Genomic DNA, 26,263 nt, shown 5'->3' on the forward strand with positions numbered 1-26,263 from the left:
GCTAGAAGGGAATCCACCTTTTGGTTCTTCTTAGCCTTATCTTTCTTCTGTGCATGGAGAGCATTGAATTGAACAAACACAAGTTGCTCAAGCCTCTCACAAGTGAGCCTGTTCCTTCTTTTAGTATGAATCTACAAAAATTAGATTGTGAAAGGAGTGTATACAACACAAATTTTGAGAATTTGAAGCTCTTCTTTATGAATTAGGATTTAGGATGCTTACCCCTTCATGGCAACTCCAATTTCTTTCACAACCTGATGCACTTGAAGTCAAGGATAGAATTTTGATAGCCATCTTTTGTAGTACTGGTACTTGTGTTCCATAGTTTCCCCACCATTTGGCTGCAAAAAATAGAAACAAAAAAATTAGTGAAACTTGTGCAGCCAGTTACAGCCAGGAGCAGCAGCAGCCAATAGCCAACAAAAAAATTACTAAAACTTGCATACCAGGATTCATGTCAAAGTCCTTACAGCCAGCAGCTACCACTTGTTTTCCAAAATGACCAACACAGTCTTTGAACCTGTGCACCTCCTCATTCAGTACTTGGGCTTGCTTATCATAATCACCATGGTAGAATGTTTCTACAGCTGTTAAGAAGCCATCCATGACTTCCTCAGATTGAAAGATGGAGTCATCATTGTAGCTATAATAAGGGTTCAAGAAATAAGCAGCCTTGTGAAGAGGACTGTCCAGCCTATTTTTCATCTTCACATCAATGATTTGCATGATAGAACTATATAACCCTGCTGCCCTAGGAATGTTTCCAATAGCCACCTTGATGTCTCCCTTGGCCTTAAGGATTTCTCCATAAAGAAATGCCATTGATGGCTTCACATCCCCATCAACCATCCAAAGGACTTTCACCAATGGCTCAAATACCCTCAAGCAAAGTGCAACAGAACTCCAAAAATTTGGCCTCACCAAGGTGGCTGTGGCTTGCACTCCTTTTGCACTCTTGACATGGTTTATCTTCTCCCACTCTTCACTTTGAGACATCTTCCTTAGCTGCTCCTTCTTCTCAAACAAACTCTGCAAGGTGAGAAAGTTGGATGCAAATCTAGTCACGCCTGGCCGAACAATCTCTCTTTTCTTTGTAAACTTCCTCATCAATGCCAAGGTCCTATGGTGTGCATAAATGAAGATTCTCAATGCCTTTGCTTGCTCAATTGTGGTCTTGAACTTCTTCATCTTTCCCATTGCTTCAAGCATCAAATTGATTGTGTGAGTTGCACATGAAGTCCAAAATATTTGAGGCCTCTCTACAGACAATAAATCCTTTGCTGCCATGTTGTTTAAAGCATTATCTGTGACTACTTGAACTATATTGTCAGCCCCAACTTTGTCAATGCAGCTGTTCACATACTGAAAAATGAGTTCTCCAGTGTGGGACTCGGCTGAAACTTCTTTTGACTCAAGAAAGCTTGTACCAATGCTACAATTGACACACATATTCATAATGCTTCTTCGTTTTTGATTAGTCCAAGCATCTGTCATAATGGAGCAACCATTCTTGCTCCATTCTTTCTCATGTGCCTTCAACATCTCCTTTGTATCTTGAACTTCCTCTTGCAGCAGCTTCTCTCTCAACTCATGCTGATAAGGCTTCTTTGCACCCAGCCCAAAGCGATTGGCAGCTTCAATCATTTGATCAAACTCTGTATTATTGATTGCATTGAAAGGTACTCCTAAAAAAGTAAAAAATAATGCAATTCATGGTTAAAAACTTGGAAGTTAGGCAACAAAAATCAAATACTTGCTGCAAAGGCTGAACTGAAACAAACTTACTGCGAACGTACAACCATCTTGCCACATATCTCTTGAACCTATGAAGTCTTTCTTTCTTGACATGCTCACTGATATTAAGCTGATGGAGCTTCTTCCCCTTGGCCAACGAACTAGAGTCCATAGACTTTGTGAAGTTGTCCATAGGACCCATCACACGTGATCCTGAGCCTCCAATCTCATCAAGCCTAGTTTTTTCTTCCGGTTCTGCATCTGACTCAACATCAATTGTAACAGCATCTCTAACCTCTTGTTCTTTCTCCCTTCTAGCCCTTTTAGCTCTCCCAGACTCTTCAATAGCTTTCCTACACTTTGCTTTGTCCTCTTCGGTTGCATTGGGGCATGCACGAACACCTCCTTTCTTGCCGCAAATATGCAATTTGAGCCTATAGATTCCTGCCTTCACAACCTTTGGGCACAGCTTGCACTTGATTACATTCAAATCATTTGAATTAATCAAAACCCCATACTCCCACCCCACATCATCAGAATTTCTCTTAAGGGCAGGGGCACGAGCTGGCTCTGGCTGGTCCATGGATGCACGAGTCGATCCGGCAGATGACATCCTGCAAATGGCATGTCATCGACCTTTCAATCAGAGCATAACAGAGCAAGATTGATGCAATTCATGGTGCTAATTCGAAGTAAATGGAATCAGAGCAAGATTGAATCATAACAGAGCAAGATTGATGCATAACAGAGCATAACAAAGCATAACAGAGCAAGATTGATGCATAACAGGGAATCAGAGCAAGATTGAATCAGAGCAAAAGCATAACAGAGCAAGATTGAGAGCAAGATTGAAGTACTTAATCGAGCTAATCAGGAACAACAAGTAAATGCAAGAACGGACAGAGCAATACCTGGGATTGGGAGGCAGTTCGGTCGGAGGAGGCGTCAAGGCTGGAGCTGCTGCTACTTGGAGGCGGCGTCAAGGCTGGAGCTGTTGCTGCTCTGAGGAGGCGTCACGGCTAGAGGAGCTGCTGCTCGGAGGTGGCGTCACGCGCGTAGGACGGAGGCACGACGCGCGCAGGATGGAGCCATGACGCGCGCAGGACGGAGCCGCGACGCCCGCACAGCTGGAAGTTGGCCTCATCGCCGGCGCGCTGGGACGCGCGTGCGCGAGAGCTGGCAGCGGCATGCGTATGAGCTGAGCAGAACGGGGAAATTTCCTCTCAACCCTAGCCTCCGGTACTTGTACCCGGCCCAAAACTTGTCGAGGAGCCCGCCAAGGCGCCAACTCTTCCCGCCGGCTGCTCCCGCCCTGTTCCCTCTTCCCGCCTCCCGCCCGGTTCCCTTCCCGCCTCCCGCCTGCTGCTCCCGCGCATCAATTTGGGTCGCGGCCATCACCTAAACGCCCATTTATTCCCGTTCCAGGCGTCCATTCCCGTTTCCCTGCCGTCCCGTTTAGCCCGTCTTCAACGTTTATTCCCGTTTTTGACCGTCTAAACGGGAAAGCCATTTAACTATCTGCCCAGGCCCTAAACTTCACGGCACCCTGTCGTTTACCGTCTAAACGCGTTTAGACGGCCATTTAAAACTGTTTAGGAAAACATGGTGCACGCCCCACGGCGAGACGTGGTGATAGGTCATGGTAGGCGCGGAGATCTAGGTGGGCAGTTGGTTTCCTCGCACCCGTCGCCCCTATAAAACCAAAGGGTTAGCCCTCTAGGTTCCATACGTTGCATCCTTAACCCCATAGCCATGTCACCGCCGCCATCGCTTAGGTTTCCTACCTCCACATCTCCACCGCCGTTGAGCCCGCATCCATCCGCCCCCACCTCCAATGGATCCGTGGTGCCATTCTGACATCTCCTTCCAGCGCATGGAGGGCCTTATTCATCGTGGTCTTCTCCACATGTAGACCCCAGTCAAGGAGTGGTTGCCGCCCGACGATGAGGATTTTCTATCACCACCCGATGGCTATGTGGTGTCATTCGCCCACTTCCATGAGCATGGGCTTGTGACCCCACCCACAAATTCATTCGGGGGCTGCTGCACTACTACAAGATTGAGCTGCAACATCTCAATCCCAACAGGATCTAGCACAAGATGGCATTCATCACGCTGTGTGAGGGATTCCTAGGGATCAGCCCCCACTTCGACTTGTGGAGGCATTTCTTCACCATCAACCTCCATAAGAAGAGGGAGAAAAGCGGCAAGCAGGAGCTGCACATGCCGATGGGGTGCGTCGACATCCAACTTTGGAACAATTGGGTCGGAGAGTACCTATCCATGTGGCTCTCGATGTCCAACAAGGGGTGACATTCACTAGGCACCTCAAGAATGATGCCGCCGCCCCTCTGCCGGAGTTCATTGGGCGCCTAATTGAAGAGGGCCCAGAGCAGTGGAGGAAGTGGGCGTCCTAGAAAAGGACAAGAAGAAGATCCGACACCACATCGCCGCCATCCACATCCAGAAGGAGAATGGCCTAAAGGGGTCGGGCGTCATTGGGGCTTACCATGTAAGGAGGGTGGCATCATTGATGACGCGCGTGCTCCCGCTATACGTGATGGCGCCTGAGGCGTCGTTCGATAGAACGACACTCGCCAAGGTAATGCTCCCCAACTTTGAGATCACAGAATGCATCAAGGAGGTGATGGAGCCTTTGTGGGACGATGCGGGTGCCGCCCTCGACTTCATCTACCTAGTGCTAGGGCATCCTCAGATGCGACCCGAGCCAGACTACGTCATCTATGTAAGTTTTCCTTTCTCTTGCCTTCTCTTTAATTGATTTCCCGACCCCATGATACTAACTTTGAGAGGGGCAGGACCAGCCGAGGGATCTCATCCTCATGGACCACCCAGCGCCGCTGCTGAGGGATTTGGCCATGAGGACAGCAAATCACGCCGAGGGCGGGTGGCTGAGGAAGGCGAAGGAGGACAAAAAGAGGAAGAAGCTACGGAAGCTACAAGCGTAGGAACGAGGGGAGGACACCGATGATGATGATGATGACGACGATGGCGATGGTGACAATGATGAGGTGATGGAGGGAGAAGAGACGATAGCCATGATATCGAGTAGGATAACCTCGAGAGCGAGGATACGCTGATAGGCGTCGATTCGTCCTTGCAGGCGTTGAGGCCCTTCCCATTCCATGCAGGGAGGGCACGTCTGGGGAGCCGGTGGAGGCAGGCCATACCATCGGTGCCCCCTAGGAATAGACGGAGGTAGGGCGTACCATCGACCTACCGTAGGAGCCAATAGAGGCGGGTGGCTCTGCCATCGCGTCCGAGGTGCCGACGGAGGTGGACGACTCCACCGTCGCGCCTCAAGAGCCAAGGGGAGCGAGCCCCTCTGCCCAAGAGTAGGGGGCAGGCTCAAAATGGCCTCGTCCCAATGAGGCAGAGCGAGGCTCGGAGGGTTCATCCCCCAAACACATCTGTCGTCCGACTTATGTTTTTTCCTATTTTAGTCAGATTTTAGTTCCTCTATTTTTTCCTGTTTTAGTCGGATTTTGTCACGACTTATGTTTTTCGTCCCTTGTAGCGTCAGTAGGCCGCAGAATCCTTTGGCACAGGTGCCAAAAAAGAGCATCACCCTCCAATCGAGGCGGCAGCCGTCGGCTAGTGTCGCGCCCGTTTCGAGCGAGAGCGGCACCAATGTGACCCTGTCGTCGGCTGGTTAGGTGCCGCCCATGGTGGTGCCCATGCCCTTGGCGAGATGGGTGGATGCGGGTGCTCAAGGGGTGCCCTTAGAGGTTGTGGAGCAACCGGTGATGGTTGCAATATCGCTGCCGACCTCGCTCGTGGCACCGATCATGGTAGGTGCGACGTAGCCAGTCATGACCCCACGAACACAAGTGGAGGTGGCGGTGGCCATGACAGATGGATCATAGCCAGGCATGACCATAGCGGCGCCTGAGGAACTAGCGCTACCCATACCATCGGCGGCCCAATCAACGGCGCCTAGCACGGGCCAGACAGAGAGGGACATGGCCGAGGGGTCCCCGGGAGTCATGGTGCTGGGAGAGAGGTTGGCGTCCGCACCGCTAACCCCTTCCATCACCAAAGGGGATGTCTCAGCGGGGGCATCATGGCGAGACTGGTCGACAGTGGGGAGTCATCCTTGGCCTTGATGTCGGTGGGCAGCGGCTCACCCACGTGGGGCGAGCCCCTACTCTAGTGGGCGGATCCATAGGATTCGGCATTGATGCTTTTCACCCTCAACGATGACGCAGAGAGCATGGAGTGGGAGAGCCTCGACATAGGGATCGTGTCTGTGCTAGAAGCCCTAAACCACGCGACGTTGTTGTTCCCTCTGGCCGTGTATTGTTTGGTCCTGCTTCTTTAGCTTACCTTCATTTATATACTTTTTGTATCCTGACCATCGTCTTTCTGTAGTCCCTTATAGCTCGTAGCTAGGGGAAATCTTGGTTCCTTCATCAATAGAAGGAAACCTAGGACCATCTCATCGAGGAGGCATGGCTACATGGGGAGGTGATAGCTCAGCTTGTTGCCGCCCAGCAGAGGGTGGCTGAGCTAACTCCCCTCGCTGAGGAGGCGGCCAATCTTCAGTCATGGGTGGCCGAGGCCTGTCGGGATGCTGATGTGGCCAAAAAGGCGTTCGAGGCCCTATCGGTGAGGTCACAGAAGTATGATGAAGAAGCCACCATGGTCAGGAAGGAGCGGGATGGGTTGCTCCAGAAGGACGCCGAGACCCACCAATAGATCCTTGACCTTCTGGGTGAAGTTGAGAAGGAGAGGGATCTAAAGCTAGGGGCCGAGGAGAAGCTTGTGGCCCTAGAGAATAGGGTGAGCCTAGATGCCACGGCGGTCGCTCGGTTGCACAAGGAGCGAGATGAACTGATCCAAACTGTGGAGAGGCTCCGCTCGGAGCGCGGCATGGCTCATGAGGAGCGCGACCAGGCTTTCTAAGAGCATTACTAGGCCTACCAAGAGCGCAACAATGCGCAACAGAAGGTCGGCTCTCTCTAAGCCGAGCTCGAAAGCACGATGACCTAGAAACTGGAGGCCAAGAGCATTTATGCCGGTATGGCCGTGGATCTCACCGAGGTGAGGAGAAATCTTCAAACAAAGAGTGACAAGCTTTGTATCCTAAGCGCCGCCCTTGGAGTGGTCTACGACGACCTTGAGGTGGTACGATCGAAGGGGACCAGCTCGCTCATTGCTCATGCTGTCGAGATCATGGCTCGGGTGCGCTAGCTTGAGAGGAATGCCCTCTGCACTGTGGTCAATCAGTCCTTCACAATTTCTCATTCTCATTATGGGGACAACATTGATCTAGAGGCGATGAGGCATGGCTACGCGCCCGGTTATGAAGTCTAGGAGCTAGAGGAGATGGAAACGGCAGTGGCTCCCCTTTCATAGGACCTGTCGGATAGGATAGAAGGCATAGTTCTCCTCTAGAGGGGCTAGTCAGTTAAATAGGTCAGACGATCATTTTTGTAATTATCAAACAAGTTCCGACCCTTGTGTTTTGTTTGAACAAGTTTGTTCTTTTATTTTGGTTGAACAAGTTTGTTCTTTCTCTCTTTTTATGTGTGAAAAGGGGTTAATGTGTTCCGACCCTTCCGTTTGTTAAGACCATAGAGTTCGAGGTAAGCAAGAGTGTTGTAGCCGCTAGGGCGTGGGTTTCTTATAGTTCGACCAGCCTTACTCAGTTGTTAGTTTCCGCAAACCTTGCCACTAGATTTTTTAACATGAGAAAGGGGTCGGGCATGGCGATTGTTTTAGAAAGGGTATATATATACCCTTATCAGCCCCTAAGTGAGACCCAACCCCTTGCCGTTGCTAGGGTCGGGTGTCACTAAAGATCGAGGAGAGGGTAGCGAAACTAGTAGGAGAGAGCGTCTCTTGTTTTAGAAACATTATTCTTAGTTTTCGCACGTACCCCCTCCCTAGGATCTGAGCCATCATTCTGCGACCGCGCATTTGGTCTCCTTGCGAGTCCACTTTAGTGACATCCCTGTTTTAGATGACCTCACTGAGAGGGAAGGACGTCACGACCGTCACTAGATGCGACTCAAAGTAGTGATGCAACTTCCTTTTGGCGATGAGGATGGCGCATAGGAGTTTCTAGATTTGGGGGTAGCGGGTCTTGGAATCGGAAAAGACCTCGCTAATGTAGTATATGGGACGCTGCACTTTGAGAACGTGTCCATCTTCTTCTCGCTCTACCACCAGGGTGGCGCTGACCACTTGCGTGGTGGCCGCATGTAGAACAGAAGCTGTTCCCTGTCGGTCTAGGGGACTAGGATCAGGGCCTTCGTCAGAAGTTGCTTGATCGTGTCAAGTGCCTCCTGGGCCTCGGGCGTCCATTCGAAATGGTTGGCCTTCTTTAAGAGCCGATAGAGGGGGAGACCTCATTTGCTGAGGCATGAGATAAAGTAGCTGGGCACGGTGAGGCACCCTATAACTCGTTGTACCCCCTTTATGTTCTGAATCAGGCCCATCCTCGTGATGGCCAAGATCTTCTCTGGGTTGGCTTCGATGCCACGCTCAGAAATGATAAAACCTAGCAGCATACCCCTTGGGACCCCGAAAACACACTTCTCGGGGTTGAGCTTGACGTCGTTTGCTTGGAGTTTCGTGAAGGTCTGATCTAGGTCGGCTATGACCTGGTCAGCCCGTTTGTATTTGACCATGATGTCATCCACGTAAGCCTCAATGGTTCGCCCGATGAGGTCCCCCAAAACACTTGAGCATGCAACACTGGTACGTAGCCCCCACATTTTTTAGACCCAATGGCATTATGACATAGCAGAACGATCTAAATGGGGTGATGAAAGATGTCGCAAGCTGGTCAGACTCTTTCATCATGATTTGATGGTACCCAGAGTACGCATCGAGGAAGCAAAGGGTTTTGCACCCTGAGGTTGAGTCAAATACTTGGTCTATGCGTGGCAAAGGAAATGGATCCTTTGGATACGCTTTGTTGAGACCCATGTAGTCAACACGCATTCTCCATTTCTACTCTTTTTTCATACAAGAACGGAATTGGCTAACCACACGGGGTGGTATACTTCCTTGATGAATCCGACCACCAAAAGCTTCGCAATCTCCTTGCCGATCGCCCTGCATTTCTCCTCGTCGAAGCGACATAGGCGCTGCTTCACTAGCTTAGAGCCTGGCCTAATCTTCAAGGTGTGCTTGGTGACTTCTCTCAGAATGCCTAGCATGTCCAAGGGTTTCAACGCAAAGATGTCTCTATTGGAGCGAAGGAAGTCGATGGGCGCGTTTTCCTATTCGGAGGAAAGTGTGGTGCCAATGCGCACCACTTTGCCCTTGGAGCCGCTGGGGTCTATGAGGACCTCCTCGGCGCCCTCTATAGGCTCAAAAGACCCGTCCGACCTCTTGGGGTTGGGTGCTTCTTCGGTGACCTCCTTCCTAATGGCCACAAGCTCCTTGGAGGCAACAATTGTCAGGGCGTGTTTGTAGCACTCGACCTCGCATGGTCCAAGCATCTTTAGCTTCAGATAGGTGTAGTTGGGGATGGCCATGAACTTCATGTAGCATGGACATCCTAGGATGGCGTGGTAGGTTCCGTGGAACCCGACCACTTAGAAGGTAAGGGTCTCTGTCCTATAATTGCTCGGATCCCCAATGGTGATAGGCAGATCGATCTGCCCAAGTGGCATGGCCTGCTTTCTAGTCATGATGTCATGGAAAGGTGCTATGGTCGGTCGGATGTGTGATCGGTCGATGCCCATGGCATCGAGCATCTTGGCGTACATGATGTTGAGGCCGCTGCCTCCATCCATTAGTACCTTGGTGAGCCACTTCATGCCAATGATTGGGTCGACCATGAGCGAATATATCCTCAGTTGTGGGATGCTCTCCGGGTGGTCAGTTCGATCAAAGGTTATGGCAGACTCCAACCATCAGAGGAAGGTAGGCACGGTTAGCTCGGCCGTATAGACCTCACGACGTGCGAGCTTCTGGCGATGCTTGGAGTCATAGGCCGCCGATCCTCCGAAGATCATGAGGCAGTCATCCAGCATCGGAAAGCCACTGTCCTTTCCCTCGGCGTCATCCAAGGATAGCTTGGGGTCCTTCCTATGCTCCCCCTTGTTGGAGCCTCCGGACAAGAACCGCTTCATGAGATCGTAGTCCTTGTATAGATGCTTGATGGGGAAAGCATGGTCAGACATGGTCCTTCAAGCAGCTTCTCGAAGTGGTCCGGGGTGCCCTTGGCGGGCTTCCGACCCCCTTGTGATCGACGGCGGCCACGAGCGAGCCCTTAAGCTGTTGCTTGTTCTTCTTCTTGCTGGGACAGTTGGAGGCGCCTTCGTCGGCATCCTCGTCCCACTTTTCCTTGCCCTTGAGGTGGTCGAAGATCGCTCCGAATGCCTCCTCGCCCGAGGCGTGGCTGGTGGCGATGTCAAGGAGCTCCTTGGTGGTTTGCAGGCCCTTACGTCCCAGCTTATGGACTAGGGACTCGCAGGTGGTCCTAGACAGGAAAGCTCCTATGACATCGATGTCAACGATGTTGGGCAGCTCGTTGCACTGTTGGGAAAAGCGCTGGATGTACCCACGAAGGGTTTCTTTGGTCTTATGTCGGTAGTTTTTGAGATCCCACGAAGATCTCTTTCAGGTCTGCCTAACTTTGGATTCAATTGGGCGAAAGGTGTTCTAACCACGTTCACGCCAAATTGGCCAAGAACAATGGAAGATTGCGGATAATAAAATCATCATTATCCGCTCCACCGGCTTGGCAAGCAAGCCAATAATCCTCGAGCCACAGTCCGGGGTTCGTTTCTCTAGAGTATTTTAGGATGTTGGTCGGTGGTTGGTACCATGGTGGGAAGACGGCATTGAGGATGTGTCGGCCAAAGGCCTGAGGTCCCGGCAAGTCGGGGCTCAGGCTTTGGTCGCCGCCGCTGTCGTAGCGTCTGCCACGACGAGATGGTAGCCATGGCTAGCCCCCTCCCTTGCATCACCGTAGGCACGCCTGTGGGTATCGAGGGTGTCACGCGCGTCACGGTGGCAGCCAAGACGCTCATGCACTGGGATCGCGGTGCGTGGCCTGCCACCTTGTGGTGCCTGATGGACTAACGCGTCCTTGTTGGGTCGTTCTAAGGGCGTGCGCTGGCTAGCGTCGAGCTCGTGCTGTTGGGATAGCAAGGTCTCGGCCTGCTAGGCCGCTGTACGCTCGAGTAGCGTGCGAATCTCGTGATAGGCCCGATGGTCCTCGGGCGTCACGGGCCCTAGAAGCCCTTGGAGCAAGGCCGCTGCAGTAGCGATGTTCTGGCTCGCCTGGGTGAAGTGTGGGAGGGCTTCATCGTCCTCGATGATCCCCTGGTTCACATCGCTGGCCATGGCGCGCGCACGCCCACCGTCTTCGTGGAGCTCGATCTCTCGCTCGAGCTCCGCACGTTCTGCTCGAGCTAGAGTCGTGCTTCCTTGAGCTCTTGGTGCTGAGCCTTCAGCTGCTCTACCCGTAGGCGAGGTGGTGCCCCTACATCCCTCTCGACCTCATCGTCGAAGTCGTTCATCGGGGTAGCCTCTCCCTCGTGGATGCTTTCGACGTGTCCCTCGGGGGTACCTGCCATGAAACATTCATGAGAGAGATGATGGCTCCCCCTGCTAGAGTCAGAGCTAGAGGGTGACTCTGATTCCCTTGTGAGGAGGTCGTGGAAATATTCCATGACATATTCGGTCATCCCCTCGAACTCATCATTCGTGGGGGATGGAGGAGCGCGTTGCGCCACAAGGTGGGCAACGATCTCTGTGGCGTTGCGGAGACCGGATGAGATATTCCAGAGAGAGCGGCTCTCCTCTAGCAAGCTGTGCCATGACGTTGGTGAGTGAGAAGGTAAGGTGGCGTAGGTCCTCCCGGGACGGTCGGGGTCCTAAGAAGGCGCTGAGCTGGCGCTCTAACCTCCCATAGTCGAAGCCGAGGAGCTGGTCGCTCTCGGGGGCGTGGGCCTCCAGTGCGTGCAGCTACAGCTCCTCAAGCGCCTTAGTGATCGTGTTGAGGCCAGCAAAGTGGAGAGGTTGGATGGTGGCGGGAGCCTGCGCCAACTCTCCCTCCATTGTGATGATGAAGTCTAGGTCCTCGAAACACACGTGTGTGCCCGGGACCCAGCTGACGTCATGACTGGCCATCCGAGACCTGAAGTAGACATCGAGATGCGCAAAAGGCCCCTACCTAGCGCGCCAACTGTTGGTGTTTTGAGTTACCACCGACGAGTAAATTTGTAGTATTATGCGTCTGACTCGGATGGTGTGCTTAGAGGACACGAGATTTATAATGGTTTGGGCAGAAAGTCCCTACGTCCAGTTCATCGCTGCTGCTCGTGTTACTAGCACTGAAAGTTTGTAGTAGAGATTATAAACAGGCGAGAGAGGGACATATCCCAAGTCTCTAGTGAAAGGAGTGAAAGGGTGCTGAGAGCTCGGTTGCTGCTCTTGTGTGTATCTGGATCTGATCGGTTCGGGGTCGGATCGGATTCCTTTCATGGGACGACCTGCTTTCCCTTTTATAGGCCAAGAGAAAGCACGGGTTACAGCGGAGGAAAAGAGAAGAACAAGAGAGATGAGTCCTTCAAGATCGCCGGATCCTTCTTATCCTTCATGCGGGTCCCGCCGACCTGTAGATGTCAACAGGGACAGCTCCACGTCGTGGCCCTGTCCGTCACTGGCGTCATGCGCAGGCGTCGTTTGCCGGTCATGGCGTTCCATTCTGTCGCAGCGGACGTCGTGGTGAGCTGATGTACCTATCAGTGTCCGTACGGGGGTTAGGCAGAACAACACCGGTACGCTCGACGATGTTCCTGATGTGAATCCTTAGGTATGGCTCGTCGTGGCCACGAGTTACATTGGGGCGTGCCGGTTTCTTCCTTGGTGTCAGAGTTTTGACCCAGGCCCATATGCTTGGACCTGGAGTGGTTGGCGGCGGTATGAGTCTTCGTCGGACGAGACGGAGCCCGCGACCTCAGGGTCGGGCGAGGCGGAGCCCGCCCCCAGAGATCAAGCGAGGCGGAGCACAAACCCAAGGGTCAGGCGAGGCGGAGCCCGCCCCCAGAGGTCGGGCGATGCGGAGCGCAAACCCAAGGGTCGGACGAGGGTGATCCCGCGGCCCCGGGGTCGGACGAGGCGGAGCCCGTGGTCTCGGGGTCGACGAGGCGGAGCACGGACCCAAGGGTCGGACGAGGCGGGGCCCGTGGCCTCAGGGTCGGGCGAGGCAGAGCCCGCCCCCAGAGGTCGGGCGAGGCAGAGCTTGCGCGCCTGGAGTCGGTTGGAGCTGTAGTCGCGCTCTTGACTGCTCGGATGAATCAATGTTGATGGTCATTAGCTCCTCCTCTTCAGGTACCCTAGTATTGGTCCCCAACAAGAGTATATGCTAATAGTTATCTCTTTTGAATCCAAACAGGTGCGGCTAATAAAGTATAACTAATTATTAGTTGAACCTCTAGATAACAACTATATTACTAGTTGGACCAAATAAGATAATAACAGCTAATATTAGCTATATATTATTAGCTAGCTAACCACCCTCAGCTAATGGATCTAAATAGGACCTACTTCATTACAATTCATTATAAATTTTAAGGGGACCCCTCACTACACGCATGTATTTATTGATTTTTACATATTCGTGCGCGCGTCGCTTTCGATCTCAGGGCCATTTTGAGCTCTTATCATCTAAAAACAAAGTGCGTCAGAAAGCATGTCCGCGAAGTACACCCTCCAATTTCATTACATATGTACTAGTACTACTCAAAACAAGATTAAATAAATAAAAAGTGCACTGCATGGTAATTATCCTGGCAACAAGGTTTTCCCCGAAAACCACCTACTGATCGGTCGCCCACTTTCTGCGAGAAGCTAGCTCGTCACCAGCAGCATGCTCAGCTTGATCCTTGCACGCGAGCGAGCTCGAGCATGAAGTTCCGGTAGCACGTGTACTCTGGCTAGGAAAGCATGTGAACTAGCAGGAGCAGGCCTAGAAAACTGACCAAGGTGATGACGAGACACTCATCAGAGCACTTTACCAATGATGGTAGCGTCAATCCAACATACATATGTTCAAGGCAGACGGCGTGGAAAGAAAAGGAAATGGCACACTGTATACTCACTGCTTTGAGCTAGCAAGAAAAATTCTGTATATGTATGTAGGGCAGGCAGGCTCACAGCTTCAGAGTCAAATCAAGCTTAGGCGGCAGCTCGTCTTGTCCAACTCCAACCCCCGGGCCGTCAACGTATCCACCAGTGAACAGCTGCTCGCCGGAGGCCACCACCACCACGGGTGGAGCCTGGCCGCTCCGTGCGTCATTCCACTCCAGCGCCGGCGCCGGCGCCGCTGCAGCCTGCACGAAGGTGCCATGGACGACGGCGAACGGCGCCGGCCCGCCGCCGCCATGGGCGGCGCGCATGTGGTCGTGGCCGACCCCGAGTGACGCTGCCGCCGTGTCGCCGCGGTGCCTGGCGAGCGTGCGCTCGCGCTTGTGCGCGTTCTGGTGCCCGCCGAGCGCCTGCAAGCTGTAGAACTGCCGCCGGCAGTAGTGGCACGCGAACAGCTGCGGCGGCTCCGACTCGACCGCCGCCGGTGACCGCGCCACGTCCAGCGGCACGACGGCCACAGGCACCGGCTGCGCGGCGCGCACGGCGTTCTGGCGGGCGCCGCCTACGCCGACCATCCCGGCCAGGAGGTTGAGCTCAACCGTTGTGGCGGCGCTGACGTCGCGGTGGTGACCACGGTGACCGTTGCCGCCGCCGCCGTTTAGCCCGGTGTCTCCTCTCTCCTTGTCAGCCTCTGCCTCCATACGGTACGGCACGTGCATGCTGCGCAACGCAAATGCTTTGGACGTCGCCAGAGCAAGTTCCGTAAAGCCCCGACCGTCTTGTATTTGTGAGAAGTGATACTGCAATAAGATGAGCATGATTGTGTAATGCGACAGGGACGTACTCTGCACATTTTTATCTAAGCATATAATGGTTACTTGTTTCCAGTTTCCTGCCGTATTTTGCTTCCAGAGGGCAGGAATGTATCTACCGGCTGATGCAACAAAGATTGCCGTTCGTGTGGGTGATTTCTTTTAACATTCCAATGCCTACGTCAAGAGTTGAGCAAGAGCAAGTGATTAGCACCAAGGATTAGGACATGGTGTCACCTGATTGGCGTGCAGCCTTGGGATCCATGTCAACAATTGAATAAGAAATGAGGTGAAACTGTCATTCCAAGACAAAACCCGTGCGGCACGGATGTCCCTGTTAACTAGTCAAACAGATATGTCGATTACCATAACTGAAGTGCCACAAGTCATGCAATTCTAAAATGCTGGGGAAGAAACAGCATAGAAAGACGAAGGAAACTACTGAATCAATGTCCTTTGAGAAGTAAACGTAGTGCACAGGTTTTCTGAAATCTGTACGCCGTAGTACAGGGCAGGGACGGCCGAATGAAGAAACAATCTCCTAAAATAACTGCTTGGCAGCACTCAGTCCATCCTTCCCTTCAGCACTCTCTCCTGCACTTCAGTGGGTGTGCTGCATCCAGGAAAAGAAGTCTCTTATTAATAAAACAAGACCTTATAAAACCACGGAGAGTAGGCATATTCATCTTCATCCAAATTCTAATGCCAAAGAGCAGTAAAACATAACCACTTTTTTTGTTTTCGATTAGATTTTTAGGGGTTTGATTTTTAGCACTGGGAATCCAATTGGCTAATTACGCGGCTCTTGTCGCTCAGTGGAGTTGACTGAACAAGCATTCGTTTTTATTGTAATTATCTGAAAGATGTAGGGAACTTACACAATAAGAACATAACCTCCCCAGCCACTGAGGCAGTCGCGATCAACAGATGCCTGCAATGCTTGTGAGATTGTCTCGAACAGTTCTTCAGGTTCCTTCATAAAAAAAATTAATGTGATAACTATCAGCTTACAGTCAGAGAGTTATTTTCACGCCATATACAACTAAAGAAACACAGCAGTATAGGCATATATTAGTATATAGAAAGCAAACCTTTATGGAATTAACTGGGTATAATATAGAACAGAAAGAAAATATTTATAGGATGAATCAAAAGTGATGGAACGTGGTCACCATATATGCAAAGCAAAAACCCTGCTGGTGCAGGTTCGATGATGGTAACTGGTATCACAGGGTTGATACAAGTTTAAAATAATCCAACTAATAAGATGTGTAAATGTCTTCCCAAAAGTAATAGTTAGATCCATGAAAGAACAAGATTACCTATGAGACTACATAAAAGATAAGCAAACTAGATGGAATTGACAGTTAAAGATTTGCTGCAGAGTTCTCGTGTAAAGAAACTAACCATGTTTGGCTTATACATGGACTCACAAGCACCATAAAGCGACTCTGAAGCAGTACCAGAGACCACAAAATCTTTTGCTAGTTCCCTGCGCAAAAGGAAATACTTTAATAAGATTACTAATTAGAAAGAGGACAGAGAAGTAAGTCAGCATATAGGATCTAAACGAACAAATATAAACAGGCTTAAACATTAAGGCCTATTGCACAGGGTACAGTTGGGAACAAAAATAAGGCTTCATTTTATATATTAATAAATAAATAATAATACATCTTTTGGGGGTTCCTGGCAAACCTGTGTGTTTGTAATGCTTTTTAAATCCTAATTTTGGATCTGTGAAACCCATAGCATTTTGGTTAAGTCAAAAGAATAGACATTATTTACTCAAACAAGTGTGCCGTACTTCAGACCAATCTGAAATATGCACTGACTGAGCCTACCTCAGTTGGTGGAAGGTGTGGAGGTGTATACATTAACAAAATGTACAGTAGTTTAGATCAGTCAGGAATTTTGAGAAACTGAGCCTATCTCAGTTGGATGGAGGTGTGGACATTGATGGATAAGTCTGGCTGCTGTGCTGTGGTCTTTGTGGGGCTGCTGTGGTCTTTGTGGGGCTATGCTGGTCACATGGTCTTTGTGGCTGCATGGTCTGTTTTTTAGGACAGCATAGGACAGCATCTTAGACTAGCATCTAGAGGACAGCATCTTAGCATCTAGGACAGCATATTAGACTAGCATCTTGGCATATGCTTGGCTGGCTAGCAACCTATAAATATGTATCCCCAACCCCTCGGGTTGGTATGGCATTGAGAAATAAACCAGAAAATTGTCCCAACTCCTAGTGTCATCCTCTCTCGATGAGAGTAAGAACTCTGTTACTACCAAGAGTGAGAATTCAGCGACTAACAACTGGTATCAGAGCCGTACTATCCTGTAGCCTGAGCATCTCCTGCTCATCTCCTCTCCCAGCCACACAACAGCCCCAGCTGCGAGCAGCAGCTCCGGCCGCTCCTGCTCACTCCTCCCCCGCGCAGACGTCTGAAGCAGCCCTCTCCCCACGCAGCAGCCCCCCGGTAGCGCGTCATGTCCGCAGGGCAGTCTCAGCGCTCGGTCGCCTCGAGCACGCGGCGTCGGCAGGAGGCCGAACTTGCCGCGGCAGAGACCGCTGCGGCGGCGGCAAGGGCGTCGAGGCTGGCAGCAGCGGAGCTGGCAGCAGCCAGAGCGGCGGCGAATGCAGCGCGTGCGGCGGCAGCGGAGGTCGACGCTCTACGCGGCAGCATCGGCAGCTCCATTTCCGCTGACGACACCGCCGACGCGGACCTTGAGCTGCTAGGGAGGGAGGCAGCGCGAGCGCGGGCGGCGCAGTGGGTAGCCGCGCACGCCCACGAGCGTGGCGACAGCCCAGACAGGCGCGGACGCGCTGGCGGCGCTCCTAGAGGAGGCGCGCACGGCGGTGACGCTCCTGGTGCAGCCGCGCACGCCCACGAGCGCGGCGGCAGCCCAGACAGGCGCGGACGCGCTGGCGGCGCTCCTGGAGGAGGCGCACACAGCAACGGTGGTGGACGGGTCGATGGAGAGCGCGGCCTTCACAGGCAGCGTGGCTCTCTCCCCGGATCGATACCGACGGGTCGATGGAGAGCGCAACCTTCACAGGCAGCGTGGCTCTCTCTCCCCGGATCGGTACCGTGGTTATCACGAGCTCCAGGCTGTTGTCAGGGACGTCGGTCCCGGCGGTGGGTGGCCTACCCTCACCAAGACCAACTACGTCGAGTGGGCTGCGGTGATGAGGGTAAAGCTCCAGGTGCGGCACATGTGGGAGACAGTCCGATACGGCGACGTCGACTACGACCAGGATCGACGAGCGCTGGATGCCCTCATCGCTGCAGTCCCGCCCGAGATGCAGTTCTCGCTTACCAACAAGCGGACTGCCAAGGAGACTTGGGACGCCATCGCTGCGGCACGCATCGGCAGCGACCGCGACCGCAAGTCCACACTGCAGGCACTTCGCAAGGAGTGGGAGAACCTGGCCTTCAAGCCAGGTGAGGACGTTGATGACTTTGCTCTCCGTCTCAACACTCTGTTGCAGAAGATGGTGCAGTTCAGCGATGACACCTACGGCGAGGAGAGAGCTGTCGAAAAGCTCTTCCGCTGCGTCCCCGAGAAGTACAAGCAGATGGCTCGCTCGATCGAGTCTCTGCTGGATCTCTCCACGATGTCGATCGAGGAGGCGATAGGTCGCCTCAAGGTCGTCGACAACGATGAGCCACAGGCTCTCTCGGGGCCCATCACCACTGGCGGGAAGCTCCTTCTCACTCGGGAGCAGTGGCTTGCCAGCCAAGGTGACCGAAAGAAGGGGGAGCCTTCTTCCGCGACAGTCGGCCGCAAGCGTGCCAAGCCGCGCAGAGACGCCCAGGCCGAGGCGCGAGGACGTGCCGAGGGTGATGCCCGCGGAGGCGCCCAGGGCGGCGCCGCCGGCAGGCACAAGCCGGCACGAGACGACGCCTGCCGCAACTGCGGCCAGCCTGGCCATTGGGCCAAGGACTGCCGACAGCCACGACGCGGCCAGGCCCACGTCGCACAGGCGGAGGAGTAGCCGGCTCTGTTCATGGCACATGCAAGCATCGAGCTACCTCCAGCGGCACCGGCCGCAGCGGCCCTCCTCCACCTTGACGAGCCGAAAGCACAAGCCCTCCTCGGCGACGGCTCCGGCAACGACAAGACTGACGGGTAGTGCCTCGACACCGGTGCCACCCACCACATGACCGGTCGACGGGAGTTCTTCATCGAGCTTGACTCTAGCATCCGAGGCTCCGTCAAGTTTGGGGATGCCTCCGGCGTGGAGATCAAGGGCGTCGGCTCCGTCATCTTCACCGCCATGTCTGGTGAGCACAGGCTGCTCACCGGAGTCTACTACATCCATGCGTTGAGGAACTCCATCATCAGCTTGGGACAGCTGGATGAGAACGGTTCGCGCGTGGTGGTTGAGGACGGAGTCATGAGGATTTGGGATCGTCGTCGTCGCCTTCTTGCCAAGGTATCCAGAAGCGCAAATCGACTCTACGTCCTTAACGTGCACGTGGCACAACCCCTCTGTCTCGCTGCTCGTCGGGACGACGAGGCGTGGCAGTGGCACGAGCGTTTCGGGCACCTTCACTTTGAGGCCCTGAAGCGGCTCAGTGCCACGGAGATGGTGCGAGGCCTGCCGTGCCTCGACCATGTGGAGCAGCTCTGCGACGTCTGCGTGTTGACAAAGCAGAGACGACTCTCCTTTCCCCAGCGGGCGAGCTTTCGAGCCAAGGAGAGGCTCGAGCTTGTGCACGGGGACTTGTGTGGCCCGGTGACACCGGCCACACCGGGAGGATGACGCTACTTCCTGTTGCTCGTCGACGACCTTTCCCGCTACATGTGGGTGATGGTCCTCGGTAGCAAGGGAGAGGCTGCGGACGCCATCAGGCGCGCGCAAGCTGCTGCGGAGGCGGAGTGCGGCCGCATTCTGCGCGTGCTGCGCACCAACAACGGCGGCGAATTCACGGCGGCTGAATTCGCGTCGTACTGCGCTGACGAGGGCATTCAGCGCCACTACTCCGCGCCGTACAGCCCGCAGCAGAACGGCGTCGACGAGGGGCGCAACCAGACGTTTGTGGGGATGGCTCGGGCCCTCCTCAAGTAGAGGGGGATGTCGACTGTCTTCTGGGGAGAGGCGGTGGTGACGGCCGTCTACATCCTCAACCGCTCGCCTACCAAGGCGCTCGACGGCAGGACGCCGTACGAGGCTTGGCATGGGCGCAAGCCGGCAGTCTCCCACTTGCAGGTCTTCGGCTGCCTCGCGTTCGCCAAGGAGCTTGGCCACATCAGCAAGCTCGACGACAGGAGCACTCCGGGAGTGTTCATCGGCTACGCGGAGGGCTCGAAGGCCTACCGCATCCTCGACCCGAAGACACAGCGTGTGCGCACGGCGCGCGACGTTGTGTTCAACAAAGGGCGATGATGGGCGTGGGACAAGGCGGTGGACGACGGCTCGGCTCCGACGTACGACGACTTCACTGTCGAGTACGTCCACTTCGAGGGAGCTGGGGGAGTAGGCAGCTCTTCTTCGACGAGCGCGTCTACCCCAATCCCCGAGCCTCCACCGACCCCGGCGCCTGCTACTCCGACAGCACCACGCTCTCCAGCCAGGACCTCGGCTGTGATGAGTTCTTCGCCGGCTCCACAACAGCCGACAACGCCACGCACTCCAGCACCGACAGCCACCTCTCCGGGCACGTCTACTCCACCATCAGCTCGTGTCGAGCATAGCCCGGTTGAGCTCGCTACTCCGCTCTCTCACGACGAGGAGCGCATCGACGCGTACCACGACGGCGAGTCGTTGCGGTACCGTACGATGGAGAACCTTCTCGGCGACCAGCCGGTGCCGGGACCGGTGCCTCAAGACCTAGAGGCGCAGTTGCACCTTGCGTGTGACGACGGCGAGCCTCGGTCGTTTGCAGAGGCCGAGAAACACGCGGCATGGCGCGCCGCGATGCAGTTGGAGATGGATGCGGTTGAGAAGAACCGCACCTGGGAGCTTGCTGACCTTCCTCGTGGTCACCGCGCGATCACCCTTAAGTGGGTGTACAAGCTGAAGAGGGATGAAGCCGGCGCCATCGTCAAGCACAAGGCTCGCTTGGTGGCACGAGGTTTCGTGCAGCAGGAGGGGGTCGACTTCGACGACGCCTTCGCTCCCATGGCACGGATGGAGTCCGTGTGACTCCTTGCGCTAGCTGCCCAGGAGGGCTGGCGTGTTCATCACATGGACGTCAAGTCGGCATTCCTTAACGGCGACTTGAAGGAGGAGGTCTACGTGCACCAGCCGCCAGGATTTGCGATCCCCGGCAAGGAGGGCAAGGTGCTCCGTCTGCGCAAGGCCCTCTATGGCTTGCGACAGGCACCGAGGACGTGGAATGAAGCTGGATTCCACGCTAAAGGGGATGGGCTTCGAGCAAAGCCCGCACGAGGCGGCCATCTACCGACGGGGCAGTGGAGGAAATGCTCTGCTGGTGGGTGTCTACATCAACGACTTGGTGATCACCGGCACCAAGGATACGGAGGTGGCGGCATTCAAGGAAGAGATGAAGGCCACCTTCCAGATGAATGACCTGGGGCCTCTCTCCTTCTACCTGGGAATCGAGGTGCACCAGGATGACTCCGGGATCACGCTTCGGCAGACCGCCTACGCCAAGCGAGTCGTTGAGCTAGCTGGGCTCACCGACTACAACCCAGCTCACTCCGATGGAGGAGAGGCTGAAGCTGAGCCGCGACAGCACGACGGAGGAGGTGGACGCTACGCAGTACCGGCGTCTCGTGGGGAGCCTTCGCTACCTCGCCCACACACGGCCGGACTTGGCATTCTCCATCGGCTACGTTAGTCGGTTCATGCAGCGACCGACGACGGAGCACCAGCAGGCTGTGAAGAGGATCATCCGCTACGTTGCGGGGACTCTCGACCACGGCCTCTACTACCCTAGGTGCCCTGGGGCGGCACACTTCGTCGGGTACAGCGACAGCGACCACGCCGGCAACATCGACACCAGCAACAGCATGAGTGGGATCCTCTTCTTCCTCGGCAAGTGCCTCGTTAGCTGGCAGTCGGTCATGCAGCAGGTGGTGGCCCTGTCCAGCTGCGAGGCCGAGTACATAGCGGCCTCCACCGCTTCGACTCAGGCGCTCTGGCTCGCTCGACTGCTTGGTGATCTCCTCGGCAGAGACACTAGAGCGGTGGAGCTTAGGGTGGACAGCAAGTCCGCTCTGGCCCTGGCAAAGAACCCCATTTTCCATGAACGGAGTAAGCACATTCGGGTGAGGTACCACTTCATCCGAGGCTGTTTGGAGGACGGGAGCATCAAGGCGAGCTACATCAATACCAAGGACCAACTTGCGGACCTGCTCACCAAGCCCCTTGGGAGGATCAAGTTCCTTGAGCTCTGCTCCAGGACCGGGATGGTTCAACTTTCCCACAAGACGACGCACAAGACTTAGGGGGACAATGATGGATAAGTCTGGCTGCTGTGGTCTTTGTGGGGCTGTTGTGGTCTTTGTGGGGCTGTGCTAGTCACATGGTCTTTGTGGCTGCATGGTCTGTTTTTTAGGACAGCATCTTAGACTAGAGGACAGCATCTAGGACAGCATCTTAGACTAGAGGACAGCATCTAGGACAGCATCTTAGCATCTAGGACTGCATCTTAGACTAGCATCTTGGCATATGCTTGGCTGGCTAGCAGCCTATAAATATGTATCACCAACCCATCTAGATTAGAGTCCAGTCCAATTTGAACCAGGTGTTTATTTTCTTCTTAATGCAAAATCAAGAATCAACTAGTTCCACCTAGGTAGCCTATTTTTTTAAAAGAAATTTCAGACAAGTAACAACAGTGAGTAAAGAGTCCAGAAAGATAAACTGAAGATTAGTTGATACATACTTGGCACCAATGCAGTCCATTGTACATATAAATGGCTCATCGTTGTCTCCTAGGCCAGCAATAACTGGTTGGCAGAAGTACGGCCCAAACCTTACATATCACGAAATACTTCCGTCAGAGATCTCCAAAGTCAAAAAAGGATATGTCAAGTGACAAACAGCTGACTGAATCCACACAAATACCTGAAACAGCACACTTCCTAAAGATAACTGAGAAATAAGTAAATAACAAAGCTTAATATCAGCCAGCAGAGCACAGAGATGCATTTAATTACTGGCCTCCCAAAAGCCCAATGGTTCTCAATTTTTTGATGTGGAGTGGAGATAACGATATTAGTACTTCGCAGTTCACACTGCCAGTGTACCCTTCATTCCGTGAGTGTTTTACCTCCATACACTCCAAGGTAATCATAATTGTACCATGCATATAACTGAATCCATAAAAAATTGTAGGTTGTTGTCACCTTTTCTCATAGAGGAGGGCTGAAACAAGGCTGGCAAAGGTCTCGGGTTTCATGTCCCTCTCCTCCCTCAGCTGGTACAGCTTGTGCCTGAACACCAGCCGCTGATACCTGCACAAAGAGACAACGACATGCGCATCAAACCCAAACCCTAAACCATGTACTGGCCCCTTCCCTGAGACAGGTCGTCCAGACCAAAATGAATCGAGGATCCGGAAGACCCACAGCGTCTGGGCGTCGGTGGCGAGCCCGGAGAGCCCGATGTAGAGCTTGTCGTGGATCTTGAACACCCGCTGGAAGTCGGTGGCGATCGTCTGCAGCTGCACGCCGAGGCGGCGGTCGCTGGCGATCGCGAAGCAGTTCTTCCCCACCATCGCCACCACGGCGCTCCCGTTGTACTCGAAGATCTGAGGGGGCAAGCAGCGAGCAACGGAGCGAAGCCGCTCAATCAGGCGTTGCCATGAGTTTGAAAGCTAGGGTTTCGGAGCACGGGGAACGAGAAGCGGAAGTTGGAGACTAGGGCTCCGGAGGGCACTCACCGACATGGTTGGCGCTGATGTGGCGAGCGGGCGCGGCGGCAGGAGAGGCGACGGCGAGAACGGAGAAGGCGGCGACTCAGGTTGATTTCCGCCGGCGGAAAGAAAAAAAAAAACGAACAGCGCGGAGTACCAACCGTCTCCGGGTTCTGTGTAATACTGTAACTGGATGCTGGGCCTATACGGACTCCGGGCTCCGAACACTGTAACCAGCTCGAGACCTTTTTTACGGAAGGCCCACTGTTCACTGTTACTGGGCCGAATTGAAACTACGATCAGTGGGGAGTAACTTGGGCCTACGAAGACTTGCGGATGCTCTAAAGAGTTCTTGACCTACGCGGAGCCCATCAGCGATGAACTTGGTAACCGTGAATTCATAATGATGACTAGCACAATATTTTAGTGACGGCTGAAAGAAGGCATATTTTTTTTTTTAGAAATTTAGAATTTGAGTGCGGGCACGTGCCACTCTTTACTGGACCTGTTACAGACGGACTGGAGGACGACGTGACGGACGCCGTCACTGGCGACGTACCTGGTGTCTGTTTAATTTCCAAAATTTTATAAAATTTTTAAGATTTCTCGTCACATCGAATTTTTGAACACACGCATGAAGCATTAAATATAAATAAAAAACAAAATTAATTACACAGTTTAGACGAAATTCACGAGACGAATCTTTTAAGCCTAATTAGACTATGATTAAACACTAATTATCAAATAACAACGAAAGTACTACGGTACTATTTTCTAAAAAATTTCGCCAACTAAACGAGGCCTCGGCGAGGGAGAAGGAGGCAGTGGAGGAAGAAAGGTGGAGAGGACGGCAGCTCCTGCCACAGGCACGACTACCATGACAACTGCTCCCCTACCCCTTCACGACTTTCCACAGCTTGGCTCCGGCTTCATATTTAGCTTGTTTGACTTTTTTTAGATGAAATAGTATTTTTTTTCACAATAATTTAGTTAGAACAGTGTTTTTTAGTCAGTTTCAGCTTTGGCACTCTCCGAATCCGCCGGAGCCCTGCGCTTCCTCTTGCGCTTGATGACAGCAGTGCAATTAGTTTTTATTTGATAAATAGTGTTCAAACATGGACTAATTAGGCTCAAAACGTTCGTCTCGCAATTTCCCACCAAACTGTGCAATTAGTTTTTCTTTTCGTCTACATTTAATGCTCCATGCACGGACCGCAAACATTCGATGTGACAGGTACTATAGCAACTTTTTGGAAGTTGGGGTGAAACTAAACAAGAGTTTAAGCTCCATTTGCTATTGGTACCTTTTGTCATATTTAAAAATGATGAGGAAGGTACATAGGAAGCAATGTACTAGTGGGGTACTCCCCTGTGATCATTGTTCAGCCTGTCTTTTTATATCCAAAGAGTTCATTACCAAAAAGGTGCATAAAGACAGCCATATACACACACATGCTGCCACGAAATCAGAGCTTTTGGCTTAGGACAAAGCATACACTCTAGTATTTTGAACACATTGTAACCATGGAGGTTAGGTGGAAACGAGAGAAAAGCAAGACTAAATTACTCATGATGATGAAGAGCAGGATCTTACTGGGCACTTCCATGAACCACTCAGTTGGCTTTCAGGTGCAATGACACTACAGAGAAAGAATTGTCAAACTCAGTGTTGAGACCACGGTGCTGTTCAACAGTCAGCACCAGGTATCATTAGTAGTAGTATAAGAGAGCAAGGGCATCACTAGTGATTAACCTAGAAACTGGTTTCTAAGCAAGTATGAACACTGAACAGTATCTCCAACTACCTGATGATACACCATTAGTGTAGTGTAACAAACCAAACACAGCATTAGTCATGGCATTAATCTACATACCTGCTAAAGTTGGTTTGGACGTTAGGTCGCCAACAACCTGTGAGCTGAGCATTTTTGGCTAATCTCTGAACCGACAAGGCGACAAATGCAACGCATGTCATTGTCGCCTCTTGTCATCGCACTGCACACTGTCGCCTTTTGTCACTGCGCTGCATGCACTTGCTGCTGCATGTCTGGCGCTTTCTTCCAGTCTATGATCACTCATCCATAAGAAAATGGTCGCTTAGTTTCCTACCTAATACGCATCATGGTCCCTTGTTCTTTTTCTCACTGCTTTCCCTCGTAGTCCTAGTAATTGAATTCCATGAATCACGCTAAACATTTTGATTCACCAGCTGAAATTAGGGGAAAGCACCTGGGTAGATTGCACTCTATAACCCACCAGGCACAGTAGAAAGTACCAATGGAAGTGAGGACCCGTTCGTTTGGAGGAATTTGAAGAAATCTGGATGAAATTGGAGGAATTTGTGAGAGGAAATCAGCTATGAACAGTAACTATTGGTACAGAAAGTGTCCAACTAGTGAATATTTGTAATTTTGTTGTACGTTGTGATCGGAGGTGGCCTAGCACTCAATGACAGAGGATTTATACTGGTTCAGGCAACGTGCCCTACGTCCAGTCGGGGTCGGTCGGTGACTTTATTCCTGAGCTCAGGTGCTCGAAGTTTGCTATGAGGTTACAAATGAGAAGGAGAAAGATGGGGTGTGCAAGAGGCCCGGTTGGCTTCGGTCGGAAGGGCCGAGAGCGACGGGAACTCCGCTATGAGCTAAGTGTTCAAGCGAGTGTTTGAGGTCCGAACCTAGCGGTTCTGTGGTTGTGAGCTATTGGACTAATGAATCTAAAGGAACTGAGCTTGGATCGATCGGTCTCCCTGTTGGAGGGAGTGCATCCCTTTTATAGATGAAGGGGGTGGCTTTACAGGTGAGAGAAAAA

The 26,263-nt window shown here is 52.8% G+C and overlaps 3 protein-coding genes across 5 annotated transcripts; all 3 read right to left on the reverse strand.

Annotated features, from left to right (window-relative positions):
• Positions 1–387: 387 nt before the first annotated feature.
• On the reverse strand, positions 388–1,644 carry LOC136468632 (uncharacterized). Its single transcript, XM_066467129.1, has one exon. The coding sequence runs from the start codon at positions 1,642–1,644 to the stop codon at positions 388–390; it is 1,257 nt and encodes a 418-aa protein (XP_066323226.1).
• An 11,896-nt stretch (positions 1,645–13,540) lies between these two features.
• Positions 13,541–15,000, reverse strand: LOC136471239 (zinc finger protein 7-like). 3 transcript variants are annotated; one of them, XM_066468970.1, is made up of 3 exons: positions 14,862–14,976; positions 14,691–14,746; positions 13,541–14,612 (listed from the first exon to the last, which is right to left on the reverse strand). In XM_066468970.1, the coding sequence occupies exons 1-3, from the start codon at positions 14,887–14,889 to the stop codon at positions 13,878–13,880; spliced, it is 819 nt and encodes a 272-aa protein (XP_066325067.1). In that variant the 5' UTR covers positions 14,890–14,976; the 3' UTR covers positions 13,541–13,877. The 3 variants fall into 3 exon arrangements, with proteins under 3 accessions (XP_066325067.1, XP_066325068.1, XP_066325066.1); XM_066468971.1 differs by lacking the exon at positions 14,691–14,746 and having other exon boundaries at positions 14,862–15,000; XM_066468969.1 differs by having other exon boundaries at positions 13,541–14,746.
• LOC136471240 (proteasome subunit beta type-3) lies at positions 14,962–23,614 on the reverse strand. Its single transcript, XM_066468972.1, has 7 exons — positions 23,483–23,614; positions 23,169–23,350; positions 22,947–23,054; positions 22,484–22,573; positions 16,032–16,116; positions 15,503–15,597; positions 14,962–15,237 (listed from the first exon to the last, which is right to left on the reverse strand). The coding sequence occupies exons 1-7, from the start codon at positions 23,486–23,488 to the stop codon at positions 15,189–15,191; spliced, it is 615 nt and encodes a 204-aa protein (XP_066325069.1). The 5' UTR covers positions 23,489–23,614; the 3' UTR covers positions 14,962–15,188.
• Between the last annotated feature and the right edge of the window lie 2,649 nt (positions 23,615–26,263).

The sequence above is a fragment of the Miscanthus floridulus genome, chromosome 8 (assembly GCF_019320115.1).
Source record: "Miscanthus floridulus cultivar M001 chromosome 8, ASM1932011v1, whole genome shotgun sequence".
Taxonomy (NCBI): Eukaryota; Viridiplantae; Streptophyta; class Magnoliopsida; order Poales; family Poaceae; genus Miscanthus; species Miscanthus floridulus.